General features: G+C 40.4%; 1 protein-coding gene across 4 annotated transcripts in view; it reads left to right on the top strand.

Annotated features, from left to right (window-relative positions):
• tjp1a (tight junction protein 1a) overlaps positions 1-21,796 on the top strand; it is a 56,962-nt gene that overhangs the window by 29,404 nt on the left and 5,762 nt on the right. For all 4 annotated transcript variants that reach the window (XM_079468974.1, XM_079468973.1, XM_079468971.1 and 1 more), the window contains exons 7-23: positions 120-285; positions 469-604; positions 7,020-7,150; positions 7,640-7,745; positions 7,963-8,113; positions 9,141-9,249; positions 9,951-10,170; positions 10,507-10,691; positions 10,834-10,929; positions 12,290-12,372; positions 13,861-14,071; positions 15,480-15,580; positions 15,712-16,050; positions 17,664-17,888; positions 18,718-19,443; positions 19,903-19,988; positions 21,508-21,714. In XM_079468974.1, the coding sequence (XP_079325100.1) occupies positions 120-285; positions 469-604; positions 7,020-7,150; positions 7,640-7,745; positions 7,963-8,113; positions 9,141-9,249; positions 9,951-10,170; positions 10,507-10,691; positions 10,834-10,929; positions 12,290-12,372; positions 13,861-14,071; positions 15,480-15,580; positions 15,712-16,050; positions 17,664-17,888; positions 18,718-19,443; positions 19,903-19,988; positions 21,508-21,714 (3,278 nt within the window). The remainder of the gene's footprint in view (positions 1-119; positions 286-468; positions 605-7,019; positions 7,151-7,639; positions 7,746-7,962; positions 8,114-9,140; positions 9,250-9,950; positions 10,171-10,506; positions 10,692-10,833; positions 10,930-12,289; positions 12,373-13,860; positions 14,072-15,479; positions 15,581-15,711; positions 16,051-17,663; positions 17,889-18,717; positions 19,444-19,902; positions 19,989-21,507; positions 21,715-21,796) is intronic.

The raw sequence follows: 21,796 nt of genomic DNA, 5'->3' as shown, positions 1-21,796 counted from the left end.
AGCACTGATGGTATTGCTTTATTTGGTCAAAGTCTACTGATATGAACATTTAAGTAAGTTTTGAAATGTTGTGATACCTTATTGAATTATGTTCTCTCTATCTTCTGGTCTCCACATAGATTAACGGCACAGTTACGGAGAACCTGTCCTTAATAGATGCAAAGAAGCTGATCGAGCGATCGAAAGGCAAGCTGAAGATGGTGGTGCAGAGAGATGAGAGAGCCACACTCCTCAACATTCCTGATATGGATGACAGCATTCCCTCAGCTAATTCAGACCGAGATGGTAAGAGAAGTCAAACGTAGATTGGCATTGTGGAGTTGTAGATATACCTTCTCAAACAAACAGTTTTCAGGAGTTTACTTTACATTTTGTATTCTGTTACTTGTTAGCTTTTTAGGCATTTCATGTTTCCATTTTCTATAAATAAGACTAAAGGCTCTTCCAAATCTTGGTTTATTTCAACAGACATTTCAGAAATCCATTCTCTGACATCAAATCATTCCCACGAGCGCACCCGCCGGAGTCGTTCCCGTTCCCCTGACAAACGCTCAGAGCCCTCCGACATATCCGGCCAGTCTCCCCAACAGATGAGCAACGGCAGGTAAGATAACATGTGACACACGAAGGGCCTTTAAAGATGTCAAGCTTTGTATGCCAATAAATCTGTGATTTATGATAAATGATACATTTATGGGCCGCTGGTATATGTAAAGTATGACGCATCTTAGTCATTAGCAGTAAGGAGACTGTATCGATCTACTTAAAGACAGAACAGACTGTGATTGTTTGTTGGCCCTCAGAGTATTGAATGTTTACACCCCCCACTCGCCCCTGTGCCTGCATCATAAGGCATCAATAATTATATGAAGCGGAGAGACTTGAGCACTAAAGGGCACACTGACTTGAGCACACTGACCTCAAATAAATCACTGAAGGTCGTAGGGTTGTTTTGCCATTACATGCCACCGAAGTATCCAGAAATGGACATTTCTCTTTAAAAACAAAGAACAAATCGCTCTCAGTGTGAAAACAGTACAGGCGCACATAGACGCTGGGCACCCTCCCACAAATATTGCACTTCCTGTCACTGTATTTGTGTGAATCTTATTTTGTTCTGTTATTTTGGCTGCAGTCGGAGGAGAGAGTAAGTGTCAGTCATGCTGCATTGAGATGGCTGACCTGATACCCAGTTTAACGATTCAGTAGTGATGAGCCTCATGTAGCTTATAACCTATTAGATGTTAACTAGCAAGAGCACTAGAGCTTTAGCACTAGATAGTGTTAAGAGCAAATTGTGTTGAAAGGAAATTATTTTACAGTTTCTTGTTAGTGGTGTTTGTGTGTTAGTAAAAGAAAAACTGTAATGTTTGTTGCGTGTGTGTATTTAGATGCGTAAATTTGTTTTGATGTTGCTGCCAGTCAGTTACATTGGTTTGCTAGTTTAAAGGGATATTTCACCCAAGTTCTGTCATCATTTACTCACCCTCTTGTCATTTCAAACCTGTATGACTTTCTTCCTTCTGTTGAACACAATATGAGATATTTTGAAGAAAGTTTGTAACCGAGCAGCACTCGCACCCATTCACTTCTATTGTACAATGGACACAAAACAAATGCACGTGAAAGGGTTTTATATCATACAGAAGCAAGAATTTCATACAGGAGGGTGAGTAAATGATGACATTTTTGGGTGAACTATCACTTTAAGGTTTGGAACGATGGTATACTTTGAAGTGTTGTAATGCAAATATAGTAATTGTGTACCATGGCATTACCATTCAGTCCCATCATTGTAACCTGATATCACCACAGTCTTTTTTCAAAATACTATTGCCTGTAGTTCCTTATAGAACTTTCCACCATAGTCATAATTTCCAGCCAAATACCACCAGTTGTACTAATGACGACTTTGTTGTTGTTGGAGCTGCATACTTGGCCTCAATCGTCACGCCCATGGACCGTTGGCTAAACATCTGATGAATAAGGCACACTTTTCAGCACGTTCAAAGACGTCATCTGATTGGTTGAATTTCACAGGATTTCCGGGAGACGTGCGTGCTTTAAAGGTCCGTCTGGAAAAAACACGAAGCCGACTGATCTAAAAAGTATGCTGTCGTGTTTACAACGGTTGCTATAAGATTTCATCACGATCGCAATTAATTCTTAAAAGTATGCAAGGTTATAATCATCCTTTGACACGTTCGTGAATGTAAACCGATCTGTTACTGCGGGGACATTTCCACGCCTCTAAAAATGACGTGACACAAAATAAAACGTGATCGCTTTACCTGTCAGTCATATGGCCTCTTGGGTGGGCCTTGGCCAAAGAATGTGGCGATATTAGTGGATACTATTTGCTACCATGGTATCTTTAGTATGAAGTGTATGGGCCAAAAGAATGAAGAAGCGACTGCGCCTCGAGGTGTCTATCCGCTCCCAGGGGATGTGCAGATCCTTCCTCCTATTAAAACAGCTGCGCTCTCCACATCCACGTCCTCACAACGCTTCAGGCTGTCTGTCTGTCTAATGAAATTTCACACCTCATGTCCCCACACATCCTCCACCTGTCTATCTAGGGCAGCTTCTCACTTAATATCTGAACTCGGATTACACCTCATTATCGGCTCTCTCACCCCATCAAGACACTGTTGTCTTTTGAGTCTTACAGACGTGCCACAGCTATAGCGATGTTGCGTCTTAAGTCGGTGGACAGTGGATTTAATATATGCAAGTCACTTCTACTTTTTACACTGAATATCAATAAATATGAAGATAGCTGTATGGTATGCTCAGTATCACTGTACCCAAAATTAACTATCAACGAGCATGATAATAGTATTTATAATCTGTTACATATTTAAGTGTGACATGAATTGCTTTTTTAATTGTCGCTGAAATATGGCATTAAGGTTAGAATTTGCGTTTTGATGCAGTTGTGTGTAAAGCTCCTGGTCATCCGTAAAGCTTAAAGTCATTAACCAGGCTTGGGCTAACAACTTTGAAGGCGTGTTGTGGGATGATGTACCTGTTTGTCAGTGAGCCAGGTTAATTTCTCTAGGTCTGAATGGCCTCTGAATGACTGCTCTGTCTTTACACAGGCTGACAGGCTCTTTTCTGACCAGAAAACTGTAAGTGCTGTGCTCTGTTCACAGTGGATAATATCTGTAGATGGAGTCTGAGTGCATGAGTATTAGCTGCATCTGATGTGTGGATCTGTCTTTTGTGCAGTCTTGTCACAGTCTCGAATAGTCTAACTGTGTTCTCTAAAGCACCTACAGTTGTGTTAAAAAAAGTGTGTAAAACTATAAAATAACTTTCATGTCAATACACAAATGCATTGGGAACACTGCACATTCGATTCTAAATCAAAACATGAAGAAAGAAGTGTCAAATGTGTTATTGCTCTACAGAAATGAAGAAAAAGGAATGTTAGGCTGTTCAAAAAAATAGCTGTGTCTGCATTTTTCTTTTCAAAGTCAAACATTTACTGTATAAAATGAAAAATGCTTGTAGATTTAGCGTTTTTGTGAATCTCTGAACTAATATTTAGTTGTATTGCCACGGTTTCTGAGAACTTCTTCATATCTGTGTTGCATGGAGTCGACCAACTTCTGGCCCCTGTGAACAGGTATTTCAGCCCAGGACGATTGCACTACAGACCACAATTCCTCCGAATTTCTTGGTTTTGCCTCAGAAAAAGCGTTTTTGATATCAGTCCACAAGTTTTCTATTGGATTAAGGTCTAGAGATTGTGCTGGCCACATCATAACATTAATCTTGTTGGTCTGTGGCTCGCTTACTGGTGTGTTTGGGGTCGTTGTCTTGTTGAAACACCCATTTCAAGGGCATTTCCTCTTCGGCATAAGGCAACATGACCTCTTTAAGTATTTGAATGTATCCAAAGGGTCCATGATTCCGGGAATCCGATAAATAGGCCCAACACCATAGAATGAGAAACATCCCCATATCATGATGTTTGCGCCACCATGTATCACTGTCTTCATAGTGTACTGTGGCTTGAATTCAGTGTTTGGGGTCCTAGTCCCTTAAAGAACAATCTTGCTTTCATCAGTCCACAAAATATTGCTCTATTTCTCTTAAGGCCAGTAAATGTGTTCTTTGGCAAATCGTAACCTCTTCAGCACACGTTGTTTCTTCAACAACGGGGCTTCTTGCAGATATCTTGGCTTCAGAAAGGCGTCTTATATTGTTACAGTACTCACAGGTAACATCAGACTTTCTTTGGAGCTGATCATCGGCTGATTCTGCCATTTTGGCTATTCTTCGATCCATTCGAATGGTAGTTTTCCGTTTTCTTCCACGTCTTTCTGGTTTTGGTTGCCATTTTGGCAATGCCAAATGACTAAATTTAAAAGCATTTGCTATATTTTTTTAGCTGAGCAGCCTATTCTTTTCTGCACTTCTTATATTTTTTCCCTCTCTAATATTTTTTTAATCAAAGTACGCTGATCTTCTGAACAATGTCTGGAACGACCCATTTTACTCTGATTTTCAGAGAGAAATGCACAGTTCAACATTTGCTGCCTTCATCCTTAAGTAAGGGCCACTTGTTTCTCACCGTTTTTTTCACAGAATGATTTACCTCTTTAATGGACTCTTTACACAGCACAGGCGGTACAGAAAATGAATCTGAAGCGGTGTAAACATTTTTCTAAATTAACTTTAAAAAGAAACTAAACTAAATAAATGTAATATGCCATTAAAAACTAATAAAAACTATTTTAATCTTAAAATATACATCATGCATTCAAACTGTGCCACGGCCTGCCCGAGTAAACAGCCACAACACAAACAATACACAAACAAATACTCCAAACATTTAAATCATTTTATGAAGAAATGAAATCATCTTTACTCTCTCGCTTTCTGCTGACATGACAATGTCGAAGTTTAGAGCGCCTTCATTTACACTAATCCTGAGTCGCATCAGAGTCGCCTTTGATACTAGGGTCTGAGAAGGTTCAGAGCCGGCATATTTTAGATCGACTTTCATGCAGCATTGTATCCGCCACAGAGACGTCTTAACTCGCCTGTGTGAAGACGCCATAACTGAACTCCACACTGCTATTATTTTGAACACGCCCTTTTCAATTAATGATCCAATTACACTGAATTAGCAGCATGCATGTCGTGACTGTTTGGTCTGTTGGTTTTCTGTTACTCTACTACACCAACTAGCAAAATATTTGCCATATAGAAATATAATTTCTACCAAAAACAGTGACTGATCTGGTTAGTGATGTTGGACTGCTATTATTCAGACCATAACTGTATATTGTGCATTCAAATGTGCTTGTGATAATAGCATGCATTCTGTCACGTTGAGCTGGTAGCGTTGAAAATAGTGTGTGTGTGTGTGTGTGTGTGTGTGTGTTTGTGGAAACTGCCAGAGGGTGTCGAGTCTGTTATGCAGAAATGGGCCTGTATACGTTTTCATGCATGTGTTCATTAACCTTGTCACACAAGAGACGGCACAATTCCCACTGAAATTGACATCACCAGATGGTTTTTGCCTCACAGCGTGTGTTAGTGCCACAAAGATACAAACTTTTCTCTCTTTCTTTCCCATCTACTTTTTTGACTCAAGAGCACTTGAAGTGTTGACTTTGTGTGAGAGATGAATAATGTTGTTCATCTCTGTTTGTTTAGACAAGACAAGGTAAGTTTATTTTTATAGCACATTCGCTGTTGATTTACATAGACAAGGCAAATAAAAGTCTAGTATGAAAACAAAAAGGGATTGAAAGGATACAAAACATAAACAAAGGGACTATAATTGAAATGAAATGCATATGTAGTGTAATAAAAGACAAGTGAAGCCTAATTTAAGGATGTAAATAATCAGACTTGCTGGGAACTGTTTTGGCACATCTAAGATTTTCTGAAAGCTGTACAATCAAACCACGACCACATGCACACGTTTTATAGCCCGCGAATAAGCGGCTTTGATGTGTTTTTTTCTGCATGCACGGTTATTGTACTGTATGGAGTTTAAAACAATTACAACAAGGAAGTTCAGGACATTTTCAATTTGGTAATCAGTGCATACTATAAGAGTTTATGTAGGGATCAGTCGGTATGCTGAATTATACAGGGAAGCAAATGCTCTTACTGGAATGAAATGCTGAGGTTATATCGGGTCACATGTAAACAAAGATGAGAGGACAGAAGGATTTGTCTGATGAACGTGCGTCGTGTGTGATGAATGTGTTCGGGCAGAGGAACAGAGAACTGGAATTTATTTAGCGTGGTACGCGTGTGTGCACTTGGAGATTTAGGGCAAAGTATACAGCAAGGCAACAAGTTTTCTCTTTATTTTGCCTTGAGAGACAAACATTTCATTTCTTTGTACTTTGTCAGAAGGATGTCTGATTTGTTTTCACTGATGCCTTGGCAGAACTTTTTCAGGATATACATTTTCATCAGTGAATATTTAGGAAGTGTCTGGTTTCCTGAACGAGTCATGCGTGTGTGTGTGTGTGTAGGAGCACTTCTGTGCCGCTGCAATGTTCAGTGGTCATGTCATGTGAGGACTCCAGAACCCCTCATATTGTCCACTAAAACCCCAAAGTTCTGCCTCATATGACTATGCACATCAAATAATTTGAACACACATCCTTTTTCATACCAAATTATTCACACTCACAAAGATACAAACGTATTAAGGTGTATTCCATCATTGGGGGACCAAACACACATCCTTTAATACATAATTTTAAGCATTCAGAATGTCTGAGAATTGTGTTCATTCTGCCTTACTGTTTAATGTCACTTTATAATCCGTTTTTTTGCAGTGTACAGTGTTTTCATATAAAGACATCTTAAGCTACCATTTTAATTATTCTATGATTATTTTGCTTGCAGATTGCATAGCCTTGTAATACTGAGAGACTTATTCATTAACCACCTTTTAGACCCTTTTTATTAGTAGAAAACTACTATAAAATAATACAAACAGCATAAATGTTTTGACTGTACGCTGTGTGTGTCTGTAGTCACAGAAGCCGTGAGGAGGATCGCATCTCTAAACCAGCGGCTGTGTCCACTCCAGTTAAGATAGCTGAGGACGCACTTCTGGCCCTGCCCACCGAACACCCTGGGGACAAACAGATCCCCCCACTGCCAGGTTAGGACATTACCATTATCTGTTTCATCACTTTCACTCTCTGCTCACCTGTGACCTTGTCCACTCCCAAGTTTTCATGATTGATCACATGCTTTTCTCCTCTTTCCAGTCTAACATAACTTCCGTACATTTAACAGGTATTATTTAAAGGGATAGTTCACCCAAAAATGAAAATTCTGTTAAGAATTAAGATTGCTCAAAACCTGTATACATCTCTTTGTTCTGCTGAACACACAGATATTTGGAAGAATCTCATGCCCCATTGACTCCCATAGTATCTATTTTCTGACTATGGCAGTCAATGGGGGATGAGATCTAACATTCTTCCAAATACCTTTCTGTGTGTTACAATAACTTACTATGTGTGTCTGAAGCGGTCAGTGTATGACTCTCTCTGACTCTCTTCACTGTCAGAGTCTGTTATTGAGGATGTGTGACTTTATTTGACACGCGTCATGTACAGGGTCTAACAGCATTTTGTTTGTGTAGAGCCAAAACCTGTGTATGCACAACCTGGGCAACCAGATGTTGATCTGCCCGTCAGCCCTACAGACGGCCCTGTGCCCAGCGTCGCCCATGATGACAGCATCCTCCGGTGAGTCTTTATGAAATAAGATGTACCTTTCATAGTAAGCATGACATTACTAGCTCACTTAAGAATACTAACAAGACTTGTTTTACACTGCTGACATGACATCATCACCACATAGGTGTACAGAGATACAAGTTTTTGTTCAGTATAAATCAGCCGAGGCTACTCACACGATGCTCATGTCTATGGAAGACTGACCCGGTTTGTTTATTGTGTCCAGGCCTAGTATGAAGCTGGTGAAGTTTAAGAAAGGAGAAAGCGTTGGATTGAGACTGGCAGGAGGTAATGATGTGGGCATCTTTGTGGCCGGGGTGCTGGAGGACAGTCCTGCTGCTAAGGAAGGTCTGGAAGAAGGAGACCAAATACTCAGGGTAAGGATTTAAAGGCAAAGAATAAAGTAATGTCAAGTGTTTGTATTAAGAGTAAAGGTGAAGTGTAAAATTCTTGTGATGTTGAATTTAAGGAGGAGCCAATACCCTATTTTATTTGTCAATGCTGATCCCAAAAGGCAAGGTGTCTGATGATCTCTTGTACATTGTATATGTATATACATGCATATATATACTTTACATTTAAATACAAATTTATTTAGAAATGTTCACTTCTGTTTATGGGCACTCGGGTACAGTTATTAAATGATGCCGATACTGCACATTTTGTACGTTTCTGCTATTTTTCAGGATTAATTCGTCTGTAGCTTTGGAAAAGAAAGCATGCGTTTGATTGTTTTGCTGCCAACTATCTGCTGTTGAGTAATCTCTGTACTGTAACACCCTGTAACGTCCCGTTTTTTCTCCGAAAAATATGAAGACACATTGTGGCTGTACGCAAAAATAATCATGACATGCTCCTGCTCTGAGTCAGTGCCTGTCTGTCCTCTCTATGCAACTTTCCTTTGTTTAGCCTGCGGCCGCACAATATGCCTCATTGTTTAACTCAAGCCTCCGGTGGTGTTGCGCTATGGTCAGTAGTCAGCGTGTATTACAGAGTGTGTAAGTCAGGATTATTTAAACTTGTTTATCACCAAGCATTTTTTAATGAAACATAGATTGCTTTGTCTCTCCCACACTGGCCCCAGAGCAGGTCAACACAATGTTTGAACACATGTGCGTATGAAAGTTCTCATCCCTGCTGGACAAACACTCTCCTCAGATTCCAGTGACACTCCCAGATCAGTGTTTTCTTCATCCAGACGTTTCTTTGAGAGTTTGCCATCACTGACTGGATGTTCAGATCAGCTTCTTTTCCCAGAAATTGTGACATTTAGCACAAACTGTTGAAAAGAAAGCGTAGATTTGCGTTCTCTCTCTCACTCTCGTTATTCTACTGTAAATAAACAGTGCATTGTTAGGTTGCAGCACCGCAGAGATCTGAAGCCTTGTGTTCTCCTGTTCGTAGGTTAACAATGTTGACTTTGCAAACATCATTCGTGAGGAAGCAGTACTGTTCCTGCTGGATCTGCCCAGAGGTGAAGAGGTCACCATCCTGGCTCAGAAGAAAAAAGATGGTGAGCAGATCAAAAATCCTTTCATGTATTGATTCATTGTTTATTTTATTTAAGTTTACATTGGTACGATTCACATTTTTTGTCTTGAGCGCACAAGTGCTTTAATTTCAATGTAGACATACGGCAGGTGTGCACAAGTAGGGAGCGACGCACACAATTTTCTAGGCACGATGGCACCGCATCGAGATGGAAATAGTTACATTTTTCAGAGTTTCTTTTTCGGCACGGTTTAAGAGGCGCGATGTGAATCGCCCCTATACAGCTTTCTGGAATTGTTGACTCCGGTCAGTCATGGTGTTGCCCATTCAGATAATTGTGAACAGTGGCTGCTAAAGTGAATAAACAATTTTAAACAATTTTTTTTTATATAGGTTCACAGTGACAGTAGAGAACAAAGACATCTACAGAATCTCAAAACCAAGAGACAAATTCTTTGTAGTGCCTCAGACTATGTGACATACAGATCAAAGTGCAAAATATGTGACAAAAAGAAAAAAGGGAGGATGATGATAGTCAAATCTTTATCTCTTTAAATGTTATTTTTGATTTTTTCAAAATGTAAGGTAGAGGTGAATTCCGCTAACCAATTTATTTTTTGTTTGTAGGTCTATGCGTCTTTTATTACCTCTTTTTGTCCACAAATTATGCAATACTTTACAATAAAAATTGTACGTCAGTTCATTCATTTTAATGTCCTGCAGTGTACCGGCGAATTGTGGAGTCTGATGTGGGCGATTCCTTCTACATCAGGACACACTTTGAATATGAGAAGGAGTCTCCTTACGGGCTGAGCTTTAATAAGGGAGAGGTGTTCAGGGTGGTGGACACCCTCTACAATGGCAAACTGGGTTCCTGGCTGGCCATCCGTATCGGAAAGAATCACCAGGAAGTGGAAAGAGGCATCATTCCCAACAAGAACAGGTAAAACACCAAGAACTGCTTTATTCATTATAAACAGAAACATATCATCACCGTTGCACTGAAAGCTTGCATCTCCAACACTGCCACTTTACTGGAAATGAAAAAACAACAACACTGCATTAAATACTTTTATTGGTTAAAAACTTGCAGAACCCAGACACGCACATATGAGGGTTGACCAACGATTTATGAAAAAGAATGATTTCAGTCTGACAGATCATAGATTATATATTGATCATTATACACGGTGGTGTGTCTTGTATCTTGTGTGTAATGTACGTCTCTTGTTTAATGAGTTCACTTCTAGCTAAATCTCATCTTGCTTTCCTATTTCAGGGCGGAGCAGTTATCCAGTGTACAGTACACACTCCCCAAAACAGCGGGCGGTGACAGGGCCGACTTCTGGAGGTTCAGAGGTCTGCGCAGCTCGAAGAGAAACCTGAGGAAGAGCAGAGAAGATCTGTCAGCTCAGCCTGTTCAGACCAAATTCCCAGCTTATGAGAGAGTTGTTCTGAGGGAGGGTATGTATTTACTTCTGTATGAAGCATGCCGAAAATCACCAATAACACTTTAGCAACCAAGTAGGAACTCCTTGGCAGCCGCGCGTAACATGCTGTTACTTATATTTTCTAACGATGCTGTATTATCTTCTCTCCTTTGTAGCCGGTTTCCTGAGACCTGTTGTGATCTTCGGGCCGATCGCCGACGTGGCGCGAGACAAATTGGCAAGAGAGGTGCCCGACCTGTTCGAGCTGGCGAGTGAGTGTTAATTTACTGAACTCACATCCTTTTGATAAGAGACAGCGCTTCAACACTTCACATTCACAGCTGCTCTGAGAGCCAGGGATGTGTCCTGCTCTCTGGTTTCACTTATCAAAGTGCATTTCAATTCAACTTGTAAACTGATTCCGTGAGTGGCCACTGGCTTTATTTACATAACATTGTTCCTGTATGACTGTATTTGCTTTTCAGAAACACAGCACGCAGATGGAAGGGAAAGTACGTTGCATAGTCACATCAGCTCACTCCATCAGTAACCATAGTTACTAGAGGCTGTGCATTATAATGGCATCCCTTAGTTTAGCTACACCAAATCAACACCGCTTGGAATGTAAACGAAAAGAAATCCAAGACGTGTTCATGCTGCCGACAGATTTGATCACTCGACCCTTCAGGCATGCTTGAGAGGAGATGAAGGCACATTTGCTCATTGATTCCTCCCATCCCAAGCACCTGCTTTGTGTTTTCTGTGATTCTTTGGAATGAGCTTTGTTTATTTTTTGCTATGGTTGCTGTTATTTTAAAGCTGTTATATACTAAGGAAGATACACTTGTAGGCTTGCTCTCTTAAAGTGATAGTTCACCCAAAAATTTAAATTCTGTCATCCTTTACTCACCCTCTTGTCATTTCAAACCTGTATGACTTTTTTCCTCATAAAGGTTTGAGATGACAAGTGAGTGAGTAAATGATGACAGAATCTTCATTTTTGGGTGAACTTTGCCTTTAAAGTAGTAGTTGTCATTGTTTATCCACCCTCTTGTTGTCTCGAACCAAACGTCTATGACCTTCTTTCTTCTGTTAAATGTAAATTAAAAATTTCAGGACAGTTTTAATAATTTCTTCATTAGTTTACCACAGAAGAATTAAAGTCATATGAGAAAATGTGGGTGAATAAATGATGAAATATTTTTGGGCATACTGTCCCTTTAAATAATGTATTGCTATCAGAGGTAGTGGCTTTGGGTTAGGTCAGTGCACATTAGCTTTACCCTTTAATAACCTTCTGTTTGTACATATTGAAACAAACCACTGTATAGTGTTCTACCGATATTTCAGACCCTAGTCACAGCTGTACAGGTGCCCTTCCCCCATTGTATTGTAATGATTATTCCTATATATAGAAGTTTATCACACTGGATTAATGTTACACATAAAACACGAGAAGAGTCTGCAGTTGCTCTTATTGTTTATGCAGGTGCATGTGCACATTTATGTTGAATTGCCTTCTCACTGTCTGCTGTTCAGGATAAAAATGCTAATGTACTGCATGAGAGAGGGACAGAAGCAGAAAGCATGCGTTTGTGTGGATACTAATATGGATTGTGTTCTCTTGTATAGAAAGTGAACCCAAAGATGCAGGCACTGACCAGCGGAGCTCTGGAATCATACGTCTTCACACCATCAAAGAGATCATTGACCGGGTGAGCTCCACACACACACTGGAGTTAGGAAGCAGCATTAACATCCACACAATGGGTCAGATGACGTTTGGAAAGTATGGATGTTTATTTGATTGTTTTCCCGGTCTGGATTAGTATGGGAAATTGAATATTGAGAAAATATGAGTTTCAAGACTATTGCCCTATCTCAAATATAAATAATTAAGAATTTCTGATAATAAATACATTTTTATGAAGTTAGGAGCGTGTTTCGAGCTTTCTCCCTCGTTCCAGAACGCTCGAGAGTTTGCACTCCCAATTTGACGCGCGTCAACATAAATAACCAACCTGACTAAATGGCCGATTGCAATATCCTATAACGGAAACCTTGAAATGAGACAAAAAAAGTGACCAGACCTTCGGTTGCTCATCCTAAAATGCATGGCTTTGACTCCGGTGCGTTTACAGGTTGTTATTAAAAGAACAATATTATTTGCAAATATTTCAATCGCTTCAATACATTCTTTAATTCACTTTCTATATTATTATTATTACAATGTTTTATGTTAAAAAACAAGCATCTGCAACTTTTGTAATTTGATGTCTAAAGAATAACCCTTACATTTGTCATTCCAAACCCAAATGCTCTTGAAAGATTGATTGTATTCAATCTGGTAATATTTGTATGAAAACATAAATTGGCCACGCGTTTACTTATCAGTGATAAACATAAAAAGACAGACTTGGCTTTAGCTATTGTTATCTTATTGGCACTCAATTGTTCTAAAATGCACACATGTAGCTCAAGATGATTGTTTTGTTTGGGACAAAAGAAGCCAAGTTAATGGATTTTTATTCTCTTTACACATTCATTAATGAATTTTTTTTCACCAATCCTTCTGTTGCTGTTGGTTGAAGGTTTCCAGTTATTTAGTTGGACAAATTATTAACATTGCACTAAATTCCAATTATAAAATGTTGTGCATTGAACATGTCTTGGTTTGGTGTTACTTAATTTGTATGTGGTATAGCTATTAACAGTCCACTGATTATTTGGTCAAATATTATAATAATAATATATGTGTAGACAGTAAGATTTTTAAAACCACATTTTTTAAAAGTTAAACCTGGTCTGAAAGATCTTCAGGGAAGTCTGTATGTTTGTGTCTGGAAAAGTATGGAATTTCGAAATGGAAAATATGTAGAATCCCTCGGCATTGAGATGTAATCTAAACAGTTTTACATTTGTTTAGATGTTTTGAATATCTAAATTGGAGATCTAGTTTACATACAGAACTCATTAGGGTCTTCAAGGTCAGTTTATCATCAAGAATTGACTGGAAAAAAATTCTTCTGCACTATCCGCTCTACACATTATGCTGCACACTACATGATGCAATGCAAAACACTAATAGCGCACTACTGCCTCCTGCTGGTGAACTGTGATACAACTAAAAGTTACTGATATACAGGAGCATTTCTGTGGAGTTAAGTGATGTTTGAACAAACTGTGTTTTTGTGTGGCTACAGGATAAGCATGCAGTATTGGACATCACTCCTAATGCCGTGGATCGGCTGAACTACGCTCAGTGGTATCCCATAGTGGTGTTCCTGAATCCTGACAGTAAGCAGGGAGTGAAAACCATGAGGACCAGACTCTGTCCCGAGTCTAGAAAGAGCGCCAGGAAGCTTCATGAGCGTGCGCTCAAGCTTAGAAAGAACAACCACCATCTCTTCACAGGTGACAACTGTACTGTATTCTGTATATGGAAAGAAAGAGAAGAAAACGCAAGGAAATTATTCGCATAGTTTATTAATAGAGTAAATAATATAATGTAACTTCGTCCCAGGCGTGTGCGTCCTGTGTATAGTTACTCTATTAATGTGAATAATTTCTGTGCGTCTTTTTCTGTCAAACTCTTTCTTTTAAGAAGTTAACATGGAACGTTAACTTCCAGTCTGTGTGTGTATAAATATTTGACTGTATATTATTTGTATTAAATTAAAACTGCTCAACAGTTATATATTCTTTGCTTAGGTCTACCGAAAGCTATGTTTGGGAGACTTTTACTTGCCGACCGGACAAGTATCGTAACTTGAAAAATAATAATAGTGCTATTAAAAATCGGTCCGTGCTAAGAATACTACGAATTGGTGCATTAGGCAGAGCTGCGTGTTTGTGTGAATTGCGTTTGTTGTGATTGTGCTTGTTTGTGTGTGACAATAATCATACCGCATATATAACTGTATACAGTATGCCAAACTGAAGGGTATTTTTAAAACATTTTTAAGACAAATCTGAAATTATACAACAAAATATGAGATCATCACATATCAAAACTGAACACTGAAAATGCTGAGACCTGAAAACGGGTTTCAAAAAAGTGTTAAGCATGCAAAGGAAATGAATTAATTATAGATACATCATGGTCACCACACATGACATCGCCAATTCATCCATATGAAAAAATACTAAAATCTCGTAATTTAACATTTTGTTTTGCACTTATGTGTTCACAATATTCTTAATGTTGAATAATTGCAGTTGATATTATTAATATTTTTTTAATTGGCCGGTCAAAAATCTGTATAGGTCATTGACCCATTTATAATTTACTTAATATATACCTTAATTGGAAATATTTGGAAAAGTTACCTAAATTCTTTCATGCAACAAACGAAACAAAATCCGTAATTCAAATGAGTGATCCAGTCATACCAGTTCTCTAAAATAAATTGGATTTTCTAAACACACATACATACATAACATGCTATCAAAAAGAGTCCGACATAATAACCCAACAATTCTTCATAAAACTCATTTCATTTCATAATGAGCCTCAGACAGCAGTCAGGCTGCCATCAGAAGTCTTCTGTGCACACTGTGAATTTGGCAGGGGTGTGTGGAGACGGCGTTTGCTCATTTGTAAATCATTTTGAATAATGTCTGATAAATGTAAATGTACCGGCGCCCAAGGATCGCTCAAGGCAGACATAAAGTGAAAGGTAATCTTTTGATGAGTTAATAAGCGTATGAATGAGTCGTGTTTCACTTTGTGTGATTTAGACGGTCAAAAGCAGTATGCCTACTACGGTAAATGAGCTGTAATGCTGTACTCACTTGATTTCTACTGCTCGCTATTCTACAGCTACTATTAATATGAACAACATGAATGATGGCTGGTATGGAGCACTGAAGGATACAATTCAACAGCAGCAGAACCAGCTGGTGTGGGTCTCCGAGGGCAAGGTAATACTAACTTTTCTATATTTCACACCAGATAGATCAGGTTGATTCCTCAAGGATATTTAGAATTTCCTCTCCATATTTGATCTTCTCTCTCTCTCTCTCTCTCTCTCTCTCTCTCTCTCTCTATGCAGGCGGATGGCACTCCCAACGATGACCTGGACCTTCACGACGACCGTCTGTCCTACCTCTCCGCCCCCGGCAGCGAGTACAGCATGTACAGCACGGACAGCCGGCACACATCCGACTACGAGGACACGGACACAGAGGGCGGAGCCTACACCGACCAGGAACTAGACGAGACCCTGAACGACGATGTAGGGCTGCCCATCGAGCCTGCCATCACCCGTTCCTCAGAGCCCGTCCGGGAGGACCCGCCCGTCATCCAGGAACCCCCTGGATACGGAGGGTACCAGCCCGAGCCGTTGAACCGCATCGACCCAGCAGGGTTCAAGGCCCCTGCACCTCAGCAGGTAGCGTTTCTGCGAGCCGTACGGCTTCCCTGTTGTCTGGAGGCCGTGGTGTGCGTGAGAAAAGTTTTCTAGCGCCACGTTGAACAAGTATTTGAACAGTATTATCGCAGTACTAGGGAAGTGACAATGACAAAGTAATCCGTGTCGCCAAGTATTTATTACATATAATAGTGTGTATGTGTGGTTTCTTTGGAAACAAATATGGCTGTTATACTTCACATAGGTGATGTGACTCTTATCTAAGTATGACGCCTGTGAGTTATGTGATTCCAAAGGAAGTTGATGTCATTTAAAACATGTATAATAACTGCCATTCCTGTGGTCTAGCTGTCCCATATTATGCCATTACCAGACAGTATTATGTGCATGATGTAATGACAGTGTTACGTATATTGCTGTGAATGTATTTATCTATATGGGTCCAGTGGCCATCATGATATCCAAGAGAGCCAAAACGTTGTACTTGACTGTAGTATTAAACTGATGTCAGACTATGTTATAAACAGATCCTTAGTGTAGTGTACATTTTTACATGACACGGTGCACAGAATCACACTACTTTATCTGTATATTAAAGGAATGTTCTGGTTTCAGTAAAAGTCAAGTGATTGTGGCATAACATCACAGTTAAAGGGATAGTTCACCCTCTTGTAATTTCAAACCTGTATGACTTTCTTTCTTCTGCAGAACCCAAATGAAGATGTTTGAAGAATGTTGGTAACTGGCACTCATTCACTTGCAGTTTTGTGTCCATACAATAGAAGTGAATGGGTGCCGGCGCTATTCGGTTACCAACTTCCATCAAATTTTCTTCTTTTGTGTTCTTGCGGAAGAAAGTCACGCAGGTTTGAAATGACAAGAAGGTGAGTACATTATGACAGAGTTTTCATTTTTTTGGGGTGAACTAGACCTTATTAAAATCACAGGTTTACACAGAGCAAGGCAATATACTGTACATACAAGGTACAGTAACATTTTAGAGAATGTATTTATTATCAATATATTGAATCATCTGTTTATATTATACCAAACTCCTGTTGATAGAGTACGGACATTAGAGAAATATCAGTCTATCAGTCAGCTCAAGTTTTGTATTCGCAACAAAAAAAGGATGCACGTTTTTAAGAGACAACATAACTTGTTGGATTTCTGCCAATTTTAATGTACAAACCAAATGCAATAATATTCAACAATTAGACAAGAGATGGCTCTTTATAGAACATAAAATAGTTTCTTTAAGTTAATTTTCATATTGCCATTTAAGAGAAATATATACGATTATGGATGTGACGGTTCACTTGACTATGGAAAAATGCTTTAAAAACACAAAGAATACCTTTGAAAACTTAATGGGATATTACAACAAATAAATATTAACATCTGACCTGTCAGTACAGTGAAAACCTTTTGTAAAAACTTGAATTGCCCTTGCCCTGTCTTTTCTAAGTGCTAAGTTTTGTTTTGATGTTATGGTGCAACTGCATGACTTGATAGAACCTGAAACATTCCTTTAATATATCAGAACTCTTGTCAGGTGAGAAAAGATAAGCTGAGCTGAAGTGCAGTGGTGAGGTTTGACCGCGTGTATTAAACATTTCTGAACACCTTCACAGAAAGCAGAGGCTGCTCTCCCCCCGCAGCCTGAGCCGTTGGCAGAGACAGCGCCACCTGCTGTTCATGTAAATGTAGGGGCCCTGAGTGCCAAGGATCTCCCGGTCACCCTCCCTCAGGGCGATTTTAGCCATGAGGCTGGCTCACACTTCCCAGCTTCCCCTGAGCTAGCTCATCCCCCGCCTCTCGACCCCAACCAATCCGGACAACCCGGGTCAGAGTCCAAGGTACCTCGCTCTGGACTGAAACCGGCCCAGTTAACGCCCGAGCCCGGTGCCCTGTCTTACCGCCGTCTGCCCTGCCTGTGTGCTGCAGTGCTTTTACACTAGCTCTTGCATGTGCGCCTGTCAATCTGTGTGTGTGCGTTTAAAGCGTTCGTAAACAACAGTGGGTACTGTGGAGGCCTGCAGCATCAGAACGTATTTCATGAACCTTCATGAAAGCCCAGGTCCCCACTGTCGCTTGCCTACTCTTGCATGAACCGAGGATTATTTTTTTGCTTGAAGTAGAGTTAGCGGAACAACTACTTTTGACTTTTATTTAGGTTTATTCAGAAACATTGGTTGATTTCTTCTTTCCGTTCTTGCTTTGAAAGGTAGCCTTGCTTACAACATGCGACTTAACATTTGTTTAGAGGTGTGTTGCGGTAGATCAATTCCAGACTGGTTTGTTGTTATTGCTAAAAGGCTACTTCTCAAAAGATTTTGTTGACATTTCCTTATTATTTAAAGCAAAATGTTTCCTGAACAGTGTTTAATTTATTAAAAGTGGGTCTTTTAGTTCTGGCTGATCTTTTTTCCTGCATTTTTGCAGCTTGATTTATCTAGCTCTCTTTAACTGTGAAACTGTCTGACGGCTGGCTCCATGTTGATCTGTTTAATAACTGCTCACTTTTAGTCTTCCTTCATTGCAGGTCTTTCTGCCGACTATGCTTCAGTCTTCAATATTAATCATCTCTGGTTTCTGCAGTTTCATTCATCTCAATTGATTGCGGTGCTTAAACGTTTTTGTTTCTCTTTACACTTCATAACTGTTTCCCTTTGGCTCTATCAACAGATGTACAAGAAGGACATATACCGTACCAACGATACAGTGGCAGTGAATCCGAACCCTATGCAGCCCAAGTATGGCTCTCAGCAGCCCCTCTACCAGGAAGACAAGCCATACAGAGACTACGACCACCAGCCCTACCACTACGACGGAGGATACATTGACCCAAAGGCTCGTAACTTTGACCCTCACATGCATTTTGACAACCGCGTGCCTCCGTATGAAGAGCAGTGGGCTCCTTATGAACACCAGTCTGGATACGACCCTCATATGCCTTATGAGGATGGTCTGAACCGCTACGGTCAAAATCAGAATCGACACGACGCGGCTTATGACTCGAGTCGACCTCGCTACAGCAAACCCAGCACCGGACCCATCCGACACGATGAACCTCCCCCTCCTGTCACAGGGGGATACGATGCACGTCCACAGTATGACCAATCCAGCTCTCGCTCCCCCGAGCCCCCCAAACAGTACTACGACCCCTCTCAGAGACCCTCCTACACCCAGCCACAACAGAGGGGTTACATGAACGCAGAGGCCTCTGTGACCCCTCCCAAATCAGAGTCTGTGTCAACACCAGCGGAACTTGCACCTCTTCCTCCTCCTGCGGTAGCAGAGGAAGACCTGGCAATGAAACACCAGTCGGTGCTGACGAGAGTTAAGATGTTTGAGAACAAGCGATCCGTGTCTGTGGACAGGGCAGGGGAGTCTGCAGATTCTGGTCTTCGGGTGTGTTGATGACATACATATTTCCATTTTGCACTCTTGAAACTTTAAAGCAGTATGCATGATGTGCTAACTAGGTGTGACGCGATCAAACAAGAAGTGATTAACAAATGTTTCTGTTCAAAGTTGACGGCAGCAACCCATGAGCAACACTAGATTTTGAAAACTGCCTAATTTTACTATCTGTGCTGTTGCATGCAAACAGAAAACCTATTAGACTAAAATTTCAGTCCTCTTGTTTATTAAACGTGCTGTAAATAGGCAGAGGTTAAATGGAAACTTTGACAAACATGAGATCATGGAATTTGACACTCAGTGTTTTGATTTTTGCTCCTTGTGTCAGCAGAAAATGACATGTTCAATTGGTGTTTTTGTCAAGGTGAACCTTTTAGGAAACAAATTGTAAAGAATTCCTCAACTGGATAAGAAATATACTAACCTCTCTTTCTCTATGTTCCTCAGCCAGTGGACATGGTGCCTAAACCTGGTGCTGCCTCTGTGCCCAAAGCCAATTCTTTAAGTAACCTGGACCAAGAGAAGGCCTTCAGGTAATCTTCAAGCTTTATCATAGGCAACCGCACATTTGAAGCGGTATTGTTTTGCTTCATCGATCAGTTTCAAACGATCTCCAAATCCAGCTTTATATCCACCGTTTAAATAACATTCCTCACCGAAATGCAGTGAAATAACAAACACAGCTGAGCTTCAGTACAACGAACGAAGCGCGTTGATGGATGTGCTTTTACTCCCGCTCTAACTGGCTGACGCGTGGGCATGCTTTTTCAGGAGAATTATCCAATAAGGGACAATTGTTACTAAGAAAAGTTGTTAATTTTTCAAGTTTCTTGTTCAAAAAGAACTTTCCAAAACCTATCCAAACCCTAGGGGTGTGGTTCCAGCACAGAAATACTATGTGATAAGTAGGGATGCAAGCTAGCGATACCAAGCTCATGTACTCGTACTCGTAAAATTCCCTGATACCAAAGACCGATACCTCACGTGACGTAATTGACAGAACGTTCCAGTGCACACAGAGACACCTGCCGTAGCAGACACAATGTCATAGAGTGTTCACACCTCAATCGTGCTATTCGTGTGTAGTTGGACTCTTGAACATTTTGAGTTTACTCGCTTCATTCGCGAGTGAAATTCGCGTCATGGGAGGGGCGGCTCCAGTCTTGTTGTGAAATGGCGGACATGGATTTTGTTGAGCAGGTAGCTGCGCATTATGTGCTATGGAAGGCTGAAGATAGACGTAGACTCGTTCGGCGCCGTGTCTGGGTCCATCAGATCCTTCAGAGGCGCAGTCCTTCATTGTTGTTTCAGATTTCTGCCTCCGCTCGCTATGTCATAAGCACGTCACTACTAGAGCAGGCTCCTGATTGGTTAACACGACGCAAATTTTTGCCAAAGTTCAGATTTTTCAACTCGCGTGAATAACGTGAACGCTCAATTCGCGCCGCCTCATTCGCGTGAAACGCACCGCAAGTAGGTCATCGCGTCTTTGCATTGACTTAACATGTAAATCACTCTCTCTTAACCCATTCGCGCTTAGCAGTGTGGAAATATTTCAAAATCAATGATGACGACCATCGCATGGCAATCTGCATGCTTATGTCCTTGGTTTTGCCCTTTGGAGGTTATTGGACACTGTGAATTTTGGGCTTTGAACATTTTTGAGCACATAAGATTGATTTATTTTTTCATAATATGAGTTGAAGTTGTTAAAAATAAAGATGCTGATATGTTCATTAGTCTCATTGTGTGGTTCTTAGAAAATTGCCACAAACAAAAATCGGTATCGACGAGTACCAGGGAAAAAAGTATCTGTACTTGTACTCGATCCTTAAAAAGTGGTATTGGTGCATCCCTAGTGCTAAGTCCAACTTGTTTTTTTGTCAAGTTGACCATGTTAAGCATGAGACTCTGTTGCACCAACCCTTTAACAAACAATGTGTACACTGCGAACACTGATATCGTGTGTATCCATGTTTTGTACCAGATTACTTTACTATGCCAGTATGTATATGAATTATACTAAAAGTACTGCTATTTCTGTTTTTTCAGAGCTCCAGAGCCACAGCAGCCACAGCCTAAAGTGGCAGATGATATCATTCGCTCGGATAACACTGCCCCTGAGGAGGATGAGGAGTACTACAGGAAACAGCTCTCTTACTTCGACCGCCGTAGCTTTGACAACAAACCCTCAAACCCACAGCAGACACCTGTCATCAAGCCAGCTCAACCCCAGAGCAAGCCAGGGTACTACCCCAGGTACACACTAAACACACACTTGCATGTAATACAGATGGTGTTTACTTACTCACACGTGTATGTTTTACATGGCATGAATCTA

This window comes from Barbatula barbatula, assembly GCF_947034865.1.
Source record: "Barbatula barbatula genome assembly, chromosome: 1".
In the NCBI taxonomy this organism is placed as follows: Eukaryota; Metazoa; Chordata; class Actinopteri; order Cypriniformes; family Nemacheilidae; genus Barbatula; species Barbatula barbatula.
This window is presented reverse-complemented; position numbering and strand designations above follow the sequence as displayed.